At 46.1% G+C, this 19092-nt stretch overlaps 1 protein-coding gene across 2 annotated transcripts; it reads right to left on the reverse strand.

The window, feature by feature from the left end:
- Positions 1–95: 95 nt before the first annotated feature.
- On the reverse strand, positions 96–18351 carry ZDHHC9 (zinc finger DHHC-type palmitoyltransferase 9). 2 transcript variants are annotated; one of them, XM_063141891.1, is made up of 10 exons: positions 18282–18351; positions 15765–16030; positions 5929–6089; positions 5559–5717; positions 4493–4630; positions 4125–4174; positions 3847–3948; positions 3040–3143; positions 2542–2707; positions 96–2285 (listed from the first exon to the last, which is right to left on the reverse strand). In XM_063141891.1, the coding sequence occupies exons 2-10, from the start codon at positions 15929–15931 to the stop codon at positions 2187–2189; spliced, it is 1146 nt and encodes a 381-aa protein (XP_062997961.1). In that variant the 5' UTR covers positions 15932–16030; positions 18282–18351; the 3' UTR covers positions 96–2186. The 2 variants fall into 2 exon arrangements, with proteins under 2 accessions (XP_062997961.1, XP_062997960.1); XM_063141890.1 differs by lacking the exon at positions 18282–18351 and adding an exon at positions 17998–18090.
- Positions 18352–19092: the final 741 nt, after the last annotated feature.

Raw genomic sequence — 19092 nt, forward strand, 5'->3', positions numbered from 1 at the left:
GGTATATCTGTGGTACAAACCCCACACCAAGAATGGAGACAAGCTGATGCCAAGGCAACACACACGCACACGCACGCACACACACACACCACATGTCAAACAAATTCCAATGCCTTCATTGAGATCAGAGGAGCACACTGAAGCCTCAAGGCAGCCAGGACCATCCTGCTCCCTGGAGCAATTTGACACAGTACATCAGAAATACACCCCAAATAAGACGGCTGAAACACTGTTGAGATTTGGTGAGTAGCAGGGGAGAGTGGCACAGCCTCTGCCCTTGCCGCAAGGAAGGAGGGCAAACAGCAGCAGTGGGTCATGAAGCACTGCAGAGGCCCTTCTGCCTGATCTTGCCTCCCACTATTGCCCAGTGGGTGAAGAAGAAAGTGACACAGACCACCACACCACCAGGCTAGAAAAGGAAACGGCCCTCCCCAGTCAACCATAGGGGAACACTGATCTTCCCCCTGCAGAGAGAGAGACAGTGAGGCCACAAACTTAGCTACAGTTCTTTTGCAACCCAGAAACACAGTAAGAGTCTTGTCAGAGGATCCCACGGCCCAGGGAGAGCCAGAGATGCGGCTTGTGCCAAGCCAATCAGGGACAGAGGCATGTAGCAGATCCAATTCAGGTCAACTGTAGTCGGAAACAAAGGAACTACTGCTCCCTGCCCATTCTCTTCTTTCACTGGCCTTGACACCTGAGAAAAAAGGCTGCTTCTTAGACCAGGGGGGAAAGATTAGCAACTCTCTGCTGCCTCCTCAAGAGAGAGGTGAGCCACTGCACCTGGGATACGTCTGACTCAGTGACAGCTGAACTGAACGTGGAAACAAGTATTTTTTGTAAATGCATACCCGAAAAACAACAGTTCCTTGCATAAAGAAAACCTTTCAGGCAGAAGGGTTCTAGCTTGTCTTCTCCCCCTTACCCCCACATTAGTTTTCTGTACGCAAGGAAGGTTTTTCTGTTTTTATTTCTGACTGGCCCAGTCAAAATAGAATCATATGGTGCAGATTAATGCCATATGTGCAGTTTATCTCTGAGTCAGCTTGAAATGGCACAGAAGGCTAACTAGTCACCCCCACCCCACTCCTCTCTTCCTTCAGGGCACATAAGGCTTCCTCGTCAGCCCTATTTTGGGCAGCTCCCCATCACTTATATACAGAGGGGATTGGGAGACACAAAAGGGTCTGGGCAGAGCAGTTCGCATGAATACCAAGAGCACCGCTCCACACTGAGACAACTGAGCTCAGGCACCAAGAGACGTATGGGCCATATGGAAATGACAGAACAGGCGCCAACCTGCCTACACTTGTGCAGTGGTCAGCTTCCCAACTATGTGCCGTCGCCTCTTATGCAACCGCATCACTTTGCCACCCTTGTGGCTCACCCCGCAGCAGCCCTGACTAAACTGCTAGTCAGAAGGGAAGGTCGGACTTTCCCACAGCCGATCCAAGCACTAATGCGGCAAAGAACAAAAAGATGGCGGTGTGTGGAAAGGAGGGATCAAGAGATCGGAAAGACTTACTATCTGGAAGAGAGGGTTAGAAAGAGGACAGAGTGATACTGCACCACAGAGTTCCAATAGTTAGACGAAGGGGGCTTGGGGCCATGAAAGACATTCAGCTCTCCTGGCTGGCTATTTTATGCTGTAGAACCACCTGGGGGCCCCAAGGTACCATATGGCACGGTTTGTCAGGGAACATTTCGGCAGGGTTCTCCTTATGAACCCCTAGCTCCCATTAGCAACTTGGCTCCACTGGCAGCCGAGTTCAGCCAAAGACACAATACTGCAATCACAGGTAGGAAGATGGTACAGAGAATACTGCCCCCAGCTCCGTCTTCTTCCCAACTGGCTCCATGCTTCAGTGATGCCGGGGCTGGGGCCGGAGAGGCACTCACTTAATAGTGTTAGAGACTGAAGACAGGCGAGGTAGGCCTGCCCCAGTCAGCAGCAATTGCCTCATGAGGGCAAGAGTCCCCCCGCAGCACAACGGGGGTTCAGCCTCCATGAGAAAGGGAGTGCTGACATCCTTCAGTTTGTAGACACTGGTCACAACCACTGGTGAACAAACAGCCAAAGGGGAACCGCGAGGCCACTGTCCAGCCTGCTGCTCCCGCCCTCGCCCGCTTTGCAGCTTCACAAGGAGTAAGCCAAACAAAAGCAGTGTCCATATCCACTTCAGGGGCTAATGTGTTGTCTGTCTGTGATCCAGGGATGGAACGGTCGGTGCTGCAGCAGGCGGCTGCACCGTTTCCTGTGGCACCTTACATGTTGGCACCGGGAGCTGGAGAGAGAGAGAGAGAGAGAGAGAGAGAAAAGAAAGAGGGAAGGATGATTCATAGCAGAGTCCAGTAAAAATCCTCCTTCAGAGAAAAGCTGTCAATTCCTGCAGATTTATTTGGGATGCTACGTGTGGCATAGCAGGAATCCATTCCCTTGAGAAACCGGCAAGCATTTCTCCTGCCCAAAGAGAACTCAGAGCTAGCGCCAAACCTGTTTGCCAAAAACGTTCTGAACTACCCAATGAATACCACACTTACCAAATTTTCCTCTTGGAGGGCACTGCCACCTTCCGAGGCACCACTGGCTTTGGGGGCACTGGCTTCCTCTGTGCTCCTTTCTTCTTGTGTTCTGGGCTCAGGCCCAAGACTGCTCTCTGGGGCAGTGCTCTCCTGCTGCTGCAAGATGCCCCGTCTATCCAGCACACTACAAGGAAGGGTGGGGAGTGGAGCAGAGAAAACCAAGAAACCTGAAGGCGCCTTCCCTCTGCCACATTGGGAAGAGTTACCAGAGAGTAGGCAAAGCGGTTGTAGCGAACGCTTCTGCCTTATCTCTTTCCTTATGATCCCAACCTGAAGAAAGGCTGAGACATGGAAGGGGCTGGCTAACCCATCCCAGAAGATGCTGAAAAACATCAGCAGGCTCCCATTACTTTGATGCGCATGAAGGGGCATTTCATCCAACTATCTCATCCCCCACTATGCCCACCACTACTTCGGATATACAGCACAACATCCAAGCCCAAGTCAGACCATTACCTGGGAGGCAGAGGTCCACACAGAACCTCACAGCAATTCTTCACAATGTTGCCATGACTATAGGGATTCTGCACACGGTTTTTCCCAGTCCAAGAACCCTTGATCTGAAAGAACAAGAGACAGGAGGGGGGCCCAAAGAACCCTGATTTGCACTGATTTGCATAACACCCTGACCCCATGAAAAACATGTTATAATATACAGGTTTCTCTTGGAGCTTGGCATCTACTGCTTTCCTAATTGCTTTGGTACTACTGGAGTCCATTCCTCGTTCATATGGAACAGTCACGCTCCCACAGTCTGGTACATCAGCCAAAGACTCTTTACTTCCAACAATTGAACAAACACTCTTGTCCAGATGAGTATATGGGCTAAGCTTTCTTCTGCCTAATAATTTGCATTTTGGAAAGTTACCTCCAGTTCTGCAGTCTCCCAAAGGCCATGCTTGAAAGAGAGGCTTTAGGAAGTGGGAGAAGAGAACTCCCAAATGATAACGGGAGAGGCCAGAGATGCACCTTCCCCCTGCTCCAAATCTCTTCGGAGGAAGGAATGGAGATGTTTTAGAAAGTCCGTAGAACAGAAAAGGTTCCACTATGGAACTGAAAGGAAATTTAATGGAGTTGTTGGAAGGAAACCCAATGGATCCAAATCCACCCAAAGGAAAATGGACCTTGTTTCAATGAAACTTAACCACTCCTGCCTAAAGGAACAGCAAAAGTACAGACTTCCATGGGAATTCCTAAACAGTATTCTGGGAGCTAATTACGTAGGAGACTGGAAGGGGTGCCTCCCTGTGTGTAAGCACTCACATCTTCATTCGTTGTCTGGTTCAGCGCCACCAGGAAAGTGTGGAAACCAGTTAAACCCACCACAGACCAAAGAGTGAAGAAGCAGATCAAAACCTCCAGGGCTGTGAGAAGCTGAGTTAGGGAACATGAACGGCACTGCAGACTGCTTCGCTTCTCCCCACTCTGCAGGCATCCCACCCTGCTATCCCGCCATTCCCAAGAGAGATGGGGATGACCCCTCCCATTCCCCTCCTGCAACTGGCAGGTTAGAGGCAGCTGCAGTGGAAGCACAAAGGATATGTCCCTGGGGTTTCTTTCAAAGTATTCAAAAAGCCAATCTTCAGGGATTCTGGGTGAGAAGAAAGAAGTAATTAGTCTACAGATTATTTTATTTTATTTATTTATTACATTTATATCCTGCCTTTTTTCCTCCAAGGAACCCAAGACAGCGTACATAATCCTCCTCCTCTCCATGTTATCCTCACAGCAACAACCCTATGAGGTAGGTTGGGCTGAGAGTCTGTGACTGGCCCAAAGTCACCCAGTGGGTTTCCATGGCTGAGTGGGGACTAGAACCCAGATCTCCCAACTCCCAGGTGCCCACCCAGAATCTCGCAACAAATCCCCGCTCACTCGCTCTCTTCCCGCCACCGCAACGTGGACTCACTCATGACGACGTAGACAATGTTGAAGGAGAAGATGTAGATGGTGAGAAGAGACAAGGAAAGGATGAAGAGGTAGAAGTAACGGTAGTTCCTCTTCCCCACACAGTTCCCCACCCAGGGGCAATGATGATCAAACCGCTCTGTAAGAACCAGACAAGCAGGTCAAGTATTCCTCTCTGTACTGGCCGTACAATTCGCAGCCGTCAACCAGCATGTGTGTATCGGAAGTCCACTAGCCCGACACTCTCTTTGCAATTCCTTGCTCTATGCTGGCTAGGAAACCAATTCACATAGCCATTCTTGAGGGGGGGAAGAGTTGCCAAGCAGCAGCTTTTCCCTTCTGCACCCATGTGGTAAAAAATGGCCTTGTGGAAAGTCCCCCTCTGGGACACACAAACACACCCATTCTAAGGGTGGGGGAAGCTTCTTTTTGAACTTTTTATAGCAATGGTAACTAGCAATATTCTGAACACAACTGCTGATGTTCCATTCTCAGAAAGAACTATTCTAATCTTGTTATGGGGAGGTTCCAATTCACAGTACACTTAGGGCTCATCTACACCAACCAGGATATTCCACTATGAAAGTGGTATATAACAGCCAAGAGCCACACTACTGCTTTATAGTGGTATTGAAGTGCACTGACAACTGTTGGGGCCCATTGACACAGACCATATACCGCTTTCATAGTGTTATATCCTGCTTGGTGTAGATGGGTCATGGGCCCCAACAGTTGTCAGTGCACTTCATTACCACTATGAAGTTAGAAACCAAGTATCATAAAAACAAAGCAGAGTTCCTAGCCTTTAAGGCTGAGGAGAGGACTGAAGATGTAGGTAACATGCCTGTTGAAATTTCACATTACAAAGGGATGAAGATTCAGGGGCCTCTGTCTCATTGCACCTTCTGTGACCAGCTATTCATGGCATGAAACTTCTATTTTTGTAGTGCTGTATAACGCCTCTTCGTGACTTCTGCCACTAACCATCAGGAGAACCCCCTTTTCAAGCTTCGGACTCGGCCACAAACACAGCACTACAGGACTCTGGGGCCCGCTCTATTACTCACCCACACAGTTATCACAGATGCTGCAATGTGAGGCACGGGGAGGACGGAAAATCTTGCATGTGTAGCAGTACTTCAGCTTCACTATCTGGTTATTGATCTGGAAGTTCTTAATGCGTGGGGGCGGCCGCTGGCCCGGAGGCACAGTTCCATTGGTCGCCTCTGAAAACGAAAGCCAATTGTTCATATAGGGCTACGGGTAAGTGGTGCATGCCCATCTCTGGGCAGAAAATGCTCCTGCTCCCATATTAAATACACTAACGCGCACACCTGTTCCATCATATAGGAGCAGTGGGGAATGCATTCCGCCTCCACAGGCTCGGTCAGTTGGATTTACGTTTACAAGGCCCCCGAAGAAGCTGCCCCCACTTACCAATCTCCATTTCAATGAAAGCTGCCTCATCAGGCAGGGCTCGCGGAATCACCCCTGGGTCACTGAAGCTGGTCCTCAAGAGCGTAGCCATCGCAAACAGGAAAAGGACTACTCCAAAGACAGGAATGGCTGGAGAGAGATGGACAGCAAGGAAGCGACACCTACAGCAAGAGAAAAGTCCACCGGAACTGCCATCAGACACAAAGCCTGCTGTGTGGCGGATTAGGCTTCCGGAGAGGTTTAATATCATTGTTTAAAATGTTGCCTTTGAACACCTTGATGGTCGGTGCCACTGAGGCAGAAATAATAAGACCCTGAACCAAAAGAATTACAATGGCACAAACTAAGCTCCATAGATTTTTAATAAGATTTAAATAAATAAGATTTTTCTAAACTATATTTTCTAAACTATTTTTTACAAAATTAGTGTTTGTTTGTTTTTATAAGAGATTGGAAACACCTGAACAACTTCTGGTACTGGTTTAAAACTGAACAAAAATTACATAGTGTTCTGCACAGCTTTCTGGCCTTCTTACATGAAAATTTATGTTGGAACTGTTCATCTGCCCCAGGAAGCACTGGAAACAGAAATCACTGTTTATTTGTATATAGTCAGACCATCACGAAACAAACATTTAACAAAAGATACTAGATATCAATACAAAGATATACTTATACAATACAAACCCAGGTCCTACAGAATAAATGTAAGACACTGGATCTCTAGCTAATATCTTGTTTATATTCTGCTTTTCTTCCATGCTGGAACTCTGGATGACATACAAAGACTCCCAGGCGCAGGAAGCTGAACTGGTCCACCTAATTCAGCACTGTCTGTTGACAGTGGCTCTCCAGGGTTTCAGACAGGTGTCTTTAACAACCCTACCTGGAGCCTGTCTTGATGAGGGCTTTGCCTCAGAGTGGATTCGCAGTGGTGGCAGATCATCTATATGACGCAGCCGCTATCCTGAAGCCATCCAGGGGCAAACCCCCTAAACTCCGCTTTAAAAAGCCGAGCACTTATCCTGACTTTTTTTTAGGAGAGGCATGCCACAGCCAATGGCGCCCCTTGATTGGTCACCATTGGCTAGAAGAGGGCCGGTTTGGGTGCCGCGTGTCCCTCTCTTCCTCCCCCACCCATTTTTTATTGTTTTAATCTATAGATGTGAACCTTCACATCTACAGATTAAAAAAAAGCAGGGGGGAAGGAACAGGGCAGTCGGGGGGGGGGAACGAAGAGAGGGACACACAGTGCCCAAACTGGTTCTCCTCCTCCCCACACCATTTTTGTTTTTAATCTGTAAATGCAAAGGTTCACATCTACAGATTAATTTAAAAAAAACAACCGGGGGGGGGGGGGGAGAGGAATGGGGCAGCTAGAAGGAGGAGAGCTGGCTGCCCCATTCCTCCCCTCTCCCCGTGCTTGGCCTGGCAGTGGCAACTCCACATTGGCGCTCCTCCCTGTGCAGATGTCAGGAAGGAGCGCCAATGAGGGAGCCTGAGGCCTCACAGCAGCGGTGCAACACTGTCAAGACAGGGCCCTTGAGATAGCAGGAATTGAAGCTGGAACCTTCTGTATGCAAAGCATGTTTCCCATTCAGGCACTGACCAGAGTCAGACTTGCTTAGCTTCAGAAGGATTGCAGCATCATGTGCCTTCGGACCATAGGCCATAGTTCTGGCCTTTTAGAGTAAAGTGGGACAGGAAGCAGAGATATGCAGAGCACTACTACCATGTGTATTCTACCCTTACCCTAATGGCGTTCCTGCCCAGAGGGACAATTTCACCAAGATAGTAAGGAGGTAAATAAACTGCTCATCAAAGAAGGGTGGAGGGAAACCTAGCAAGATCAGCAGCAGCTTCTGGCAGTGAACACAAGAGGGAGGAGAGGGAGCAACCAATCCTGCCTTCAGTTGCCAGCTAAGATGGCCCCTCCCTGTTGAAAAGAGTAGGAAATGGAATACCGACAGTTACTCTGTGGGATGTCCCTGCTGCAGCAAGCAGAGAACCACCTCTGCACAGAGCACAACCCAAGCAGTAGTCGTTGGCTCCATGTGTTGTTACCACGTTGTTTTCCCATGCCTTGTTTTTTCTTTAACACTCTCACTCCAGTACTGAATTACTATCTAGCAGGGAACACCAGTGCACAATTTCTCAGTCTCCACCTTGAGTCTGAGTACTCACCTCTGTGCCAAGACTCCCAAACCCTGCACTCACTTAGAAATAAAATAAAGTTATGAAAGTATGTGCCTGCTTATTTAGCACAAAGAACTCTGCTTCTAGGGAAGCAGCTTCTAAAAACACGTGTGTTTCAGCGATGATTAGGAGAGACAAGAGAAAGAAATCAGATGAATATTGGGGCTAAAGTGTCACAAAAATTAGTTGGCAGTCCCAAGAAAGAAAGAAAAAAGAAAAGCCATTACCACTTAAAGCACTATGATGTAGCTCTAAATTAAAGGCAAGACAAAAACAACTTCACAGTCAAACACTCCAGTATGCCTAACCTTTCAGAATTATCTTTGTGTGAAGATAATTTAAGGATCTTCCTAGTATCAGGGATGAGCCATTTCCAAAACAATTTATTCAAGAGTGAAAATACATGTTACATTACTTATGCTTTATAAAAAGTGTGGTTAAAATCTGTTCACTTTTGTTTTGAAGACAAAGCAGTTGTAGACCCCTCCTCCAATCTGGATTGGGGCCTTGCAACTGCTGTTCCTTCCAAATCAAGGTGGCCAATTTTTAAGGACATTTTTTAAAAAAGCATGAACAACATAGCTAGATTTGGGGCCAAACTACATGCTATTTTAAACCTTAGAAATTGGTTATTGGAACCTGCCACTTGAGATCTATTCCAGCAGCTATGTTCTCCCAGTATTCTAACCTTATTGCAGAAATGGGAATTCGCATTCCAAATGTTCAGATTTGTTTAATCACTCATCTGATATGCTCTCTGATATTTCTGTTTTAAAAACAGAAAAACCACCATATCAGCAAAGAATAGCTCAGCTGCGGCAGCCAGCTGAATTTGCATTCTTATCAAAACAATTAGGTAGACAGATGGAATTCCCTTCTGCTTCCTAAAAACTGAATAAGGGAGGGATCCCTGAAAAAAAGATCTGTGGATCATCTTGTACATTCAGCTAGAGAAGACCTGTTTAGACAGGGCTACCAAACAGCAGGTCTTCCCCCACCTCTAATACACACAAATAGGACGACTTTGGTAATCTGACATGAATACACAACAGACAACAGTAAAATACTTTTCAATGCAGTCTTCTGCACTCAAAGCAACATTACCAGCCAACAGGATTACTAATCTTCCCTTCTGAGAGAAAACATGCCTACAATATTTGTGGTCCGACCTTTAACTACATGCATAGAAATTTTTATTTGACAGCACTAGAACGATTCTCTTTGGCAGAGAGTATGTTCCAGTGTAAAAGGCACTTTAAGCATTTGTGAAAATATCGTCACATGAATTTGATGAATTCATTTTCTGACACAACAATGATGCGAAAACTTGGTACTTTTAACAGGATTTTTTAGTTATACTACCGGTTTGGAAACCCAACTGACGTATTTGCAAGCTTATCAACCTTTAGTCTTGCTGGCAAGTGTAAAAAGAGTCTGTTGTCTGTCACTACTTGTTAAAAGGCTCGTGCTTTAAGACCTGTTTTTCCACACTGATCAATATATCCTGTCGAATGAAATAGCCCTGGCCTCCAAGTGGAAAAACGTTAGAAGCCAACTGACCCAAGTCATGATTCATCAGTGACATGCGTACATCCCATGCACCTCTTGCTGGTCCATTGGCTTCCTTGGGTATTCCTCCTGCCTTCTCAAGCTATCCAATCAGTTTTTCACTATTCAAGAGTTCCCAGCATGACAACCCTGAGAAAGTTCCAGAGAGCCACTTAAAACTTCAAGCACCACCAGGAAATTAGCATAGGCAAAGGCAGCAAGCACCATCATGGCAAGAGAAGAGAATGAAAAAGCTCTGAGCAGGTTACAGACATACAACCAGACTACAGTGTAATTTAGTGTTGAAGTGATGCCCATAGAAAGTTACACAAACACTAACGCAGTCTTGTAAATAGTAATGCTGGTGTTTCCTCTCCTGCTTCACTTGCCTGTGTTGCTGCTGTTGCTCCCTATCCGCTATGCTGCACTTTCTGATAATTTAGAGACAGGAGTGGGCCTGAACTATTTTCCATTCGGAAATGCAAAACAGATCCATGCTGGTTACTCCAGTGGTGTTCCCCCACCCGCTTGCTTTTGCCTTAAAGGGCCAGTAGCTCTCTAAAGCAAGGAGAGCTAGCAGTGCATGGAGCCAATACAGGTCCTCAGCCTAGGAAGCAAAGCACGGAGCAACTCAAGCTGCCAGTCCCAGCTTTAGATAGCTGCAGCAAGCATGGACAGCTAAATCACTGGCAGACAGGAGGCAAGGTGGCCAGCGGGCAGATAAGCCATGGCTCTGCTGCTGGCCAGTACCACTTGGCCTAGGTGAGTATGGCTGGACCTGAATGCACATGAGACAAAATCACAATGCTTGCCATATTGTATCTGTATTAATCATAGAATAGTACAGTTGGAAGGGGCCTATAAGTCCATCGAGTCCAACTCTCTGCTCAATGCAGGAATCACCTTAAAGCATCCCTGACAGATGATTGTCCAGCTGCCTCTGGAATGCCTCTAGTTTGGGAGAGCCCACAACCTCCCTAGGTAACTGGTTCCATTGTCGTACTGCTCCAACAGTTGTCAGTGCACTTCATTACCACTATGAAGTTTTTCCTGATGTCCAGCCAGAATCTGGCTTCCTGTAACTTGAGCCCATTATTCCATGTCCTGCACTCTGGCATGATCAAGAAGAGATCCTGGCCCTCCTCTGTGTGACAACCTTTTAAATATTTGAAGAGTGCCGTCATGTCTCCCCTCAATCTTCTCTTGTCCAGGCTAAACATGCCCAGTTCTTTCCGTGTCTCTTCATAGGGCTTTGTTTCCAGACCCCTGATCATCCCCATTGCCCTCTTCTGAACACGTACATACGTTTGCTGTGTTAAATAGAACCCAGCTAAATTAGTGTTAATTGTATGGTAAAGCGTGAGTGAAAGGTGGGAGGGGTGTGTGTGTGTGTGTATATAGAGACAATTTATATAAGAGGAGGGCATATAGGAATTAATGAAGCTACTTCTAGCTAGTGGGTGTTAGAAGGGGTAGAGTAGGCAGAGTAAGACTGAGAACTAAATGACTGATTATATGATATATAATATATAACACCTCTTGTATTAAATAATTTGTTTGTTTTTAAAATATAAAAACCCACATGTTATTTATCCTTTTAGACCACCAATAGTTAACATATTTCCTGGGTACTTCATATTAGGTGTCTCTTTTACTTAGAGACCGTAACGGATGAAGCTTGTGGGTCAATAAGGACAGCTGACCCAAAGCAGAGGCAGACGGATCTGAGGGCAGGTTGCATCACAGCCCATCTTTCTCTTTTGCTCTTGCAAATAGTCTCCCAGAAAGAACACACATCCAAAGCCCTAATTCACTGCATCGGCTTTTGAAGAACCACATCTGGGAGGCACCTCACGAGAATGAACAAGAACCGAAGTACAGATGGCCTGAAGTGAATGATATGTAACATGACTGTACCTTGCCCAGGGCAAAGTCAAGTTGTCAAGTGAGCACTGTAACAGACAACAAATCTAGGAAAGCATGCCAAACACAAATATAGTTTTCCGGCTGGTATGGTTGGCACTCCTGCCAAAGCCCTGGCTGCCCTCTAGAATGGAGAGAACTTTTATGGTTGACACAATCACTCCTAAGAAACCTCTCCCACTAAGCAGAGCCCATGCAGCTCTTTGGTATGCTGAAGGCATATGAAACAAGTGGAAAGACAGCTTGGGACACAAGTGGAGAAAAACTCATGATGTGCCTGATTGAACACAAGTGAGAACCAATTATTGGGCTTGCTCTGAGGCAGTGATGGAGGCAAGAAATTGTTGCTCTACCCATGGCGCCCTCTCAGTGTCATCCAACAGAGCCTTTCCAGGTGGTGTGGGGCCTTTTCAAACCTGGTCACAGGGAGAATCCTCAGTAGCACAGTGAAATGCATTTGAAAGACATTCTGAGGCTAAACAGTAACCTCCTGTTTAGACTATTACAATGTGTTATATGTGGAAACTGTAGCCCAAGATAAGCCCGTTAAACTTGGGTTGTTTTGACATGCAAACCAGTTCATTGCTTTGGCCTTCTTTAGAAGCAAGGTTCAACACTGAACAGTCCAGACCTTTCCTTCACAATTCCACTTGCATCAGAAGCAAAAGTAGTATTCTTTATTTTTGATTTGCTTCAGCCAGAAGTAGTGACACAATCACAATAAGCCAGTCGAACTTCCCACATATGTTACACAGCTTTAACAAAATCAACATTAAGTCGCTAAGTAGTTATAATCCCAAATGTACGCAGTAGTCCTTGATTCGGTCATTCACAAAGTCCTGTTCTCACCTCTTATTATTGTATCTGTGCAAAGAGGCAGTGCCAGGATTTTATTCAGCAGGGCCTTGAGCAAACACAAGCGAAGCAGCTAAGGGGTAGCAAGATTTAAATTCCTCTTTCCCCATTTAGGGACACTACAGGTGTTTAGAACAGGAGTGTCTGCTTTTAGATCTCAAATAAGAAGTCAGCGATGTTAGGTGGGTGTAGGCAAAAACAGATCTTGAACTAAAATCAAAACAGGAGTAGCTTTTTAAGGAGTAACACCCAAGGACAGACTGAGGTGACAAAAGTTTCAGATTCTAAAAACCTGCTAATAATTTAACTCAACATAAACTGGATCAAGCTCTTCCCATTTTTCTTCTGTGCTTAACATATTTGCAATGTCTTCCCTATTTTCAGAGTAACCTTTCATGCATTAACACATCTATTTCTAGTCTCTTCTAACACCAATCAGTGTCAGGCAGGACCTCTGGTTACTCCCAAACTTCCTACCTGTAACAATTCATGCCAAAGATGCTTTCGTGACTTGACAATTATTCAGTGTTCTCAACTAGGGATTGGCATGTAGTACTGTTCCCACATAAAATACTTATCTCATATAAAGTACTTATCTGGGAATGGATACAAATATCACCCCGATTAGAAGGGTCCAAATCACATGAGGAGTCCTATATGTAATCATTTTATCACAACCTTGGTCAGCTCACCATGCAGTACTATATCAGCTTTGACAGCTCTCACTCCTGACCCAGGATGAGAGAGCAGCTTCTCACCACATTTCTAAAAGATAGTGCCAGTATGGTATAGTAGGTAGAATACCAAACCAGGGCTGGGAATACCCAGATTATAATCCCTTTTCAGGCATGAAGCTGGTGGGTGGCCTTGGGCCAGTCGCTGTCTCTTAACTTAACCTACCCGACACTGATGGTACAAGGATAAAGGGGAGAAAAGAAGAAAAGAGCTGGGAGGGGGGGAGAAAAGAAGAGAACAATATATCCTGCTACCCTGTTTCCCCGAAAGTAAGACATCCCCCGAAAATAAGACCTACTTCCAGTTTTGCCTCTCGCTGTAATATAAGGCATCCCCCCCGAAAATAAGACCTTTTTTTTTGCTCAACAATAAATGTGTACCGTATTCTTCTTCATGGAAAAATAAGACATCCCCTGAAAATAAGACCTAGCGCATCTTTGGGAGTAAAAATTAATATAAGACACTGTCTTATTTTCGGGGAAACAGGGTACCTATTAACTACGTGGATAATTAAAACAAAATCTGATAAAAATATATTTATCACCAGTAAGCCCAATCCAGTTGTTTTGTACACCAAATTTAGAACAGAAGTCAATGTAAGCTGATAGGCCTGGAAGCACAATACAGGTCAGAAATGCCAACTTAGACCAATTTGCTCCATTTTACCAGCACCTGATCAAGTGATTAGCAAGGTGAGCTGGCAGGGATGTGGGTTCCAACACACAACCCAATTTCATGCCATAACTGCTGGATAGAAACCAGATCAATCACTCTATAATTCTCATGAATGTCACACTCATAATGTCCTAAGGGGTTCATTACAAACATGAGGTAGCACAGACAAATAGAGGATGCAACATCTCCAGAAGGAAATGGAGCCTGTGATAGAATCAATATAATCAGGATTCTTGATTCCCAACACCATGTGTTTAGCACCCTACGGACAAACATACTAAGAAACCAGAACGTTATAAGATATACTATGGTGTCATATTAACCTCTTCATGCATAATGAGCTAGCTCTCATGAAGTGCTGAGACTTATTTCCAAGTAAACTTAATAAGCTTGTAATGTGTTTAGAAAAGCCATTCAGAACAGAGAGTAAGCTAGTAATGAGGTATATTCAGACCCTGCTTGAGAATCAGCTTATTCTACACTGAAGTAATTTACTAAACATGTATTAGACAGACTTCACACTCAACTACATAAATGCTCATATTAAAGATAGTTATTAGTCTTCATAAACATTTTGTTTAGGCAAAGAAATCAAGTTCGCAACCTCACTAGCTGTGCATTCTTGATATCATTTTACTACGAACCTATATGGAATTCTAGTATTTTAAATTTGAATAATATAGCACACATTTCCGAAAAGGACTGTCCTAATTTTAGCTCTGAGCATTGCCACCAAGTTGAAGCTATGAGGCTTGCAGCAATATTTATTTTTTTACCCCGACTTTCTATAAAAATTGCTTACAATTATGCATAATACACACACTTGTCTTTAGTATATATCACAACATAGAATCTAGCAGTGGGTCTGGAAAACTACTTCCTGGGAGGAGTTTTCATTTGTCCTGGACAAACAATTAGCTATGCCGCAAAGTTATTAATCCTGACGTTTAAGAAGGTGAGTGAGCAAGCTTCAAAGCAGCTGTGCTACTGAATGGCCCACTTGCTAAATGAACAGTTCATCTCTTGAGCAAGCCAACAGTTCTCAGAAATGATGCTGTCAGTATAATTGGCAGAAAGCAAGCTCTAGCAACTTCTTTCGTTATATCATTTCCTAGTTCACAAGCCAGCACAATCAGATTATCTTTTCAAATGTCACCCGTACTACGGAAAAAGGAGCATTCATTCATCAATGGTTCATGCCTGATCCGCAGTTGCAGTCCCACTAACAAACTTAATTCATATCCTCTCTGCCAACCAAAGCAACAAGCAAAACATCACCTTTTAGATGTACAGTACTCCCAATAACAGGGCCCTGGAAATCCATAGCGCCTCACCCCTTATCTCCATTCCTTGAATAAGACGGAGGCAAAATGCCACTGCATTAAATTCATATGTTTGATTCAGTCATGTCAGATTATAGGACCAAAGTAAGAATTATAAGTGCAGTATCACAAATACTTCCCAAGATTGACCTCAAGAACTGTATCACCAATTTGTTTTCCCCTTACAATAGCAGGCACCAAATTCGAATCTCTGAGGAAGGTACTGTCATTTCAGAAAATAAATATGGAAACAACTTTCACCAGGTTATCCAGAGGTGAGAAGATTACAGCTCAAGGAAAGCATCCATTTCTACATACTCTAGACTATGAGGTCTCCACAGGGGAAGAAATGTTCCAATTCATGAGAACATGGATTGTGGATCACCCACATTTAGCTTTTTAATGTTTTTTAATGCTTTATGTGTATATGTTCTGTGTTTTAGAATTTTAAATTTTAGAATTTCTGTAAACTGCCCAGAGAGCCCTGGCTATGGGTGTATATAAGTGTAATAAAATTAAAAAATAAATAAATAAATCAACCAACAAGCACACAAGCAAACATTTCAAACACAGTGAACTTACTCAAAAGCAAAGAAGAGGGCACACGTTCCCACAATAAGGAAGAGGGTCAGATAGAAGATGCCTTTCTGTCGGGCCATCATGATACGCCCATCGCAGCAAAATGTGTTCCTTCCCGGCAGTTTCTCCCATTTCCGCGTCACCTTCTTCCTCGCTATCATCACAGACATGGCTGCACCTTCACAGAAGGCAGGACAGCTGAGCAACGGCTCGTCTCCACTCCAGCCACTGAGCAGAACACACCATCCTCAGAGATCCAGCCTCAGCCCCTGGAGAGATAAAAGACAGGGAAACCAGTCAGCATCCACGTTAGAAAAAATGACTAACCAACGATTACTGGGGAGCATATCCTTCCTGGGCACACCCACATTCTATTCTGAGCTTTAGTCACTTATTGTACAGCACTTTCATGTGACAGAAGTGCCTGTCTTGCCCAACTGAAAGAAGATAATATGGCTTGTGCTGTAACTCCTAGGTACTTGATCGCAGTCATCAGTGACGGTCTTCTAGCAAATGAGACTGGCTAAAAGAGCCCCAAGACACATTGTGGCTTGTGCCATTCCTTACAATCCTTCCCTCTCTCCAGATAAATGCCAGATAGGGCCTAAGAACTGTAGTAGCTTTGCTCTTCTTTAAGGAGGAGCTGTGGTGAGGTAAAGAGCATCTGCTTTACAAACAGGAGGTCCCAGGTTCAACCTCCAGAATCTCCAAGTAGGGCTGGACAAAACTCTTGCCTTAAATCCTGGAGTGCTGCCAGTCAGCACTGACAACACTGAACTAGATGGACCAATGGTCTGACTAAGTATAAGGCAGCTTCCTATGTTCTTAAATGACACGCCAGTTTGGATTGTAGAGAGTAAAGCCCTACTATGTTCCTAAATGACGTGCCAATTTGGATTGTAGAAAGTAAAGCCCTACCCAAAGGGGAAAAAAATGATTTACATGCCTTGCATTCTTGTATTAACCATATAATGCCATGCGGATATCCAGGCCAAACACACACCACTCATTAAGATAACACTCTGCATCACACAGCCACAGAACTCTCTAGCAGGCAAGCCTTGGACCAGGACCAGGCTTTCTAACACAGCATGCAAGAAAGATCTCTCTGGTGCTTTCCTCCAGAGTCATTCAGGGACAGAATCGACCCGATTTCACAAAGGCTAGTCCAACAGTTGTTAAAAATCTATTCCTGCCCCACCTTCTTATCTCTTCTCAAGCTTCCTTTAAATGTAATCTAACAATAGTGACACAAGAATCATTTAGAAACTAGCCCACCTTTTCTCCCTGGCTTTTCAAAGTCTTACTTACCCACAACACTCTAACCAACCTGACAAGGGACACTGTGAATAGAAGTTGTGATTCCTCATCATGCATTGCAAACGAAGAGATCTCCACAGATTCTCTGGGATTCTGCACATACTTAAAATCAGCCTTAAAACAAATAGCTTAGCCACCCTTCGCATTGGCATCAGCAGCCAGTCAAAAAAAAATAAAAATAAACACAAAAAGCCCAGAACAATATTGAGGGGGATACTCCAGACTAGTTAAACCGAATTTCTCAACCCCCTTCCCATCTTCCAGTTCCCGGGAAGGCAGTTCACGGATCGTACTGACGTCCTTATCCAGGAAAACACGTGAGTATCTCTGCCTTTCTTTGGGATTAAAAAAGCACCCGCCCAACGCGCTCGCTTTGTTTATTTTGGTTGGATTACTACCAGCTGCTCTCTCTCTCTCCCGGGCCAAACCCTTTATACCTACATTCCCACACACAACAATAACCAATATTAATACGAATGCAAAAAACAAAAGGAAACATATCTTACAGAAAGAACCAAGAGCGGTTTCTCTCCACGTCTCATCCCACCCCACCCATTCCCGCAGTCAATCCAAGCTCGGCAACCGCTAAGGAAAAAAATCAAAATAATAAAAGGGACATGGGGAAGGGAAGGTTGAGTAGAGACCGCCGGAGTTTCCCCACCTCCTCCTCCTCCTCGTCCTCCTCCTCTACAATCCGGGCCAGGCGCGGCTGCCGCCCATTGTTTCTCCGTGACCTTGCGCCCTCCGCAAGAATCCCGACGACCGTGCAAAAATAAATGAAAGAAACCGACCCCTTCCCCAACACACACACACACACACAAGCGGCCTGACACGCCCGACACGCGTGTCTTGCATTCCCACGTGCGCCGCGGAAAAGGAAGAGAGGGAAGGGAGCCGCGACACAATGAACACACACCCAGTAGCTGAGGGAAGCCAGGAAGGCTCCACAGAAAACCCTTCCTGGGAAGCCACACGATAGGAAAAGCAGGCTCGCGCGGAGAGGGACGAGGCCCGCTTGTGCACCACGCCCCACGCGTGACAGGGGGAAAGGGGGCGAGTCGCCACGCCCCCCGCTGAGGTGGGGAGCCGGGCCAACGCTTCGACTCGGGAGGGGCGGAGAGCACGATGGGCCGGGCCCCGCACTCGTTACATGCGGCCCGGGGTCTTTCTCCACCCCCGCGGCGGCGGCTGCCGTCTCACCTGCCGCTCAGCGCTGCCGGGGCCGAGGCCGGGTCTGGCTGAGGCCTTTCCTCTCTACCCTCCGTGAGGGGGAGAAAAAGGAGCTCGGCTCCTGATTGGCCGGGCTGCGCCTCGGTCCGTCCTCCTAGCACCAAAGGGGGTTGCTTGATTGGCTGAGCGGCGCCTCGCTCACACGAGCCCGACTGTGGGGCGAGGCAGGGACTCGCCGCCGGGCCTCTTCTTTCGCCGGCTACAGTTTTGTGGGAGGAGGGGGAGAGGCAATGGCTCGCTTGACTCAGAGGCCGCTTCCTAGGTCCGACGGGAGGCGGGTAATGATTAACGCGGGTTATCCACCTAAGGATCAACGTGGGAAGAGAAAGAGGCTCTTTTTTTTTGCTCCTTCACTGGAGGCATTCTGAGGGGAAAGAGGAGCTCGGTTTCCTATTGGGCCGCTCACACGCCAGAACCGCCTTCTAGCCCAGGCTTAGGCTCTTTATTGGTCGAGCTTTACGTCATTCGAAAAGGGGACGGGACCGCCTGATGGGCATGGCAAGGGCTGAATACGGGCTGTCAGGATTTCTGACGTCAATGGATCAAAGCGGGAGGGGCGGAGCACCGTATAGGAACTGTTTTAGCGCAGGCACACATCATTGGTCTTCATAAGCCCCGCCCGCCGCTGCTGTATACGATTCCAAAGGAGGCGTGGCCATCCACCAGCCCCGCCCTCATATTTAAATAGCCAGTGGCCATGCTTAATCCACAAGGCGAAACTGTGCTGTCCATTCTTAACATATGCAAATGAGCGTATCACGTGCCCTTAGCCGTCCACAGC

This window comes from Elgaria multicarinata, chromosome 15 (genome assembly GCF_023053635.1).
Source record: "Elgaria multicarinata webbii isolate HBS135686 ecotype San Diego chromosome 15, rElgMul1.1.pri, whole genome shotgun sequence".
In the NCBI taxonomy this organism is placed as follows: Eukaryota; Metazoa; Chordata; class Lepidosauria; order Squamata; family Anguidae; genus Elgaria; species Elgaria multicarinata.

What these genes read in the sequence shown, in the direction of transcription:
- ZDHHC9 (XM_063141891.1), bottom strand. Translation starts at nt 15,931, where the DNA reads ATGTCTGTGATGATAGCGAGGAAGAAGGTGACGCGGAAATGGGAGAAA. An exon ending in GCCCTCTTCTTTGCTTTTGA is followed by an intron (nt 6,090 to 15,764) that starts GTAAGTTCACTG and finishes CTCTTGCTGTAG; the next exon opens with GTGTCGCTTCCTTGCTGTCC. An exon ending in CATCTGTGATAACTGTGTGG is followed by an intron (nt 4,631 to 5,558) that starts GTGAGTAATAGA and finishes TGGTTCTTACAG; the next exon opens with AGCGGTTTGATCATCATTGC.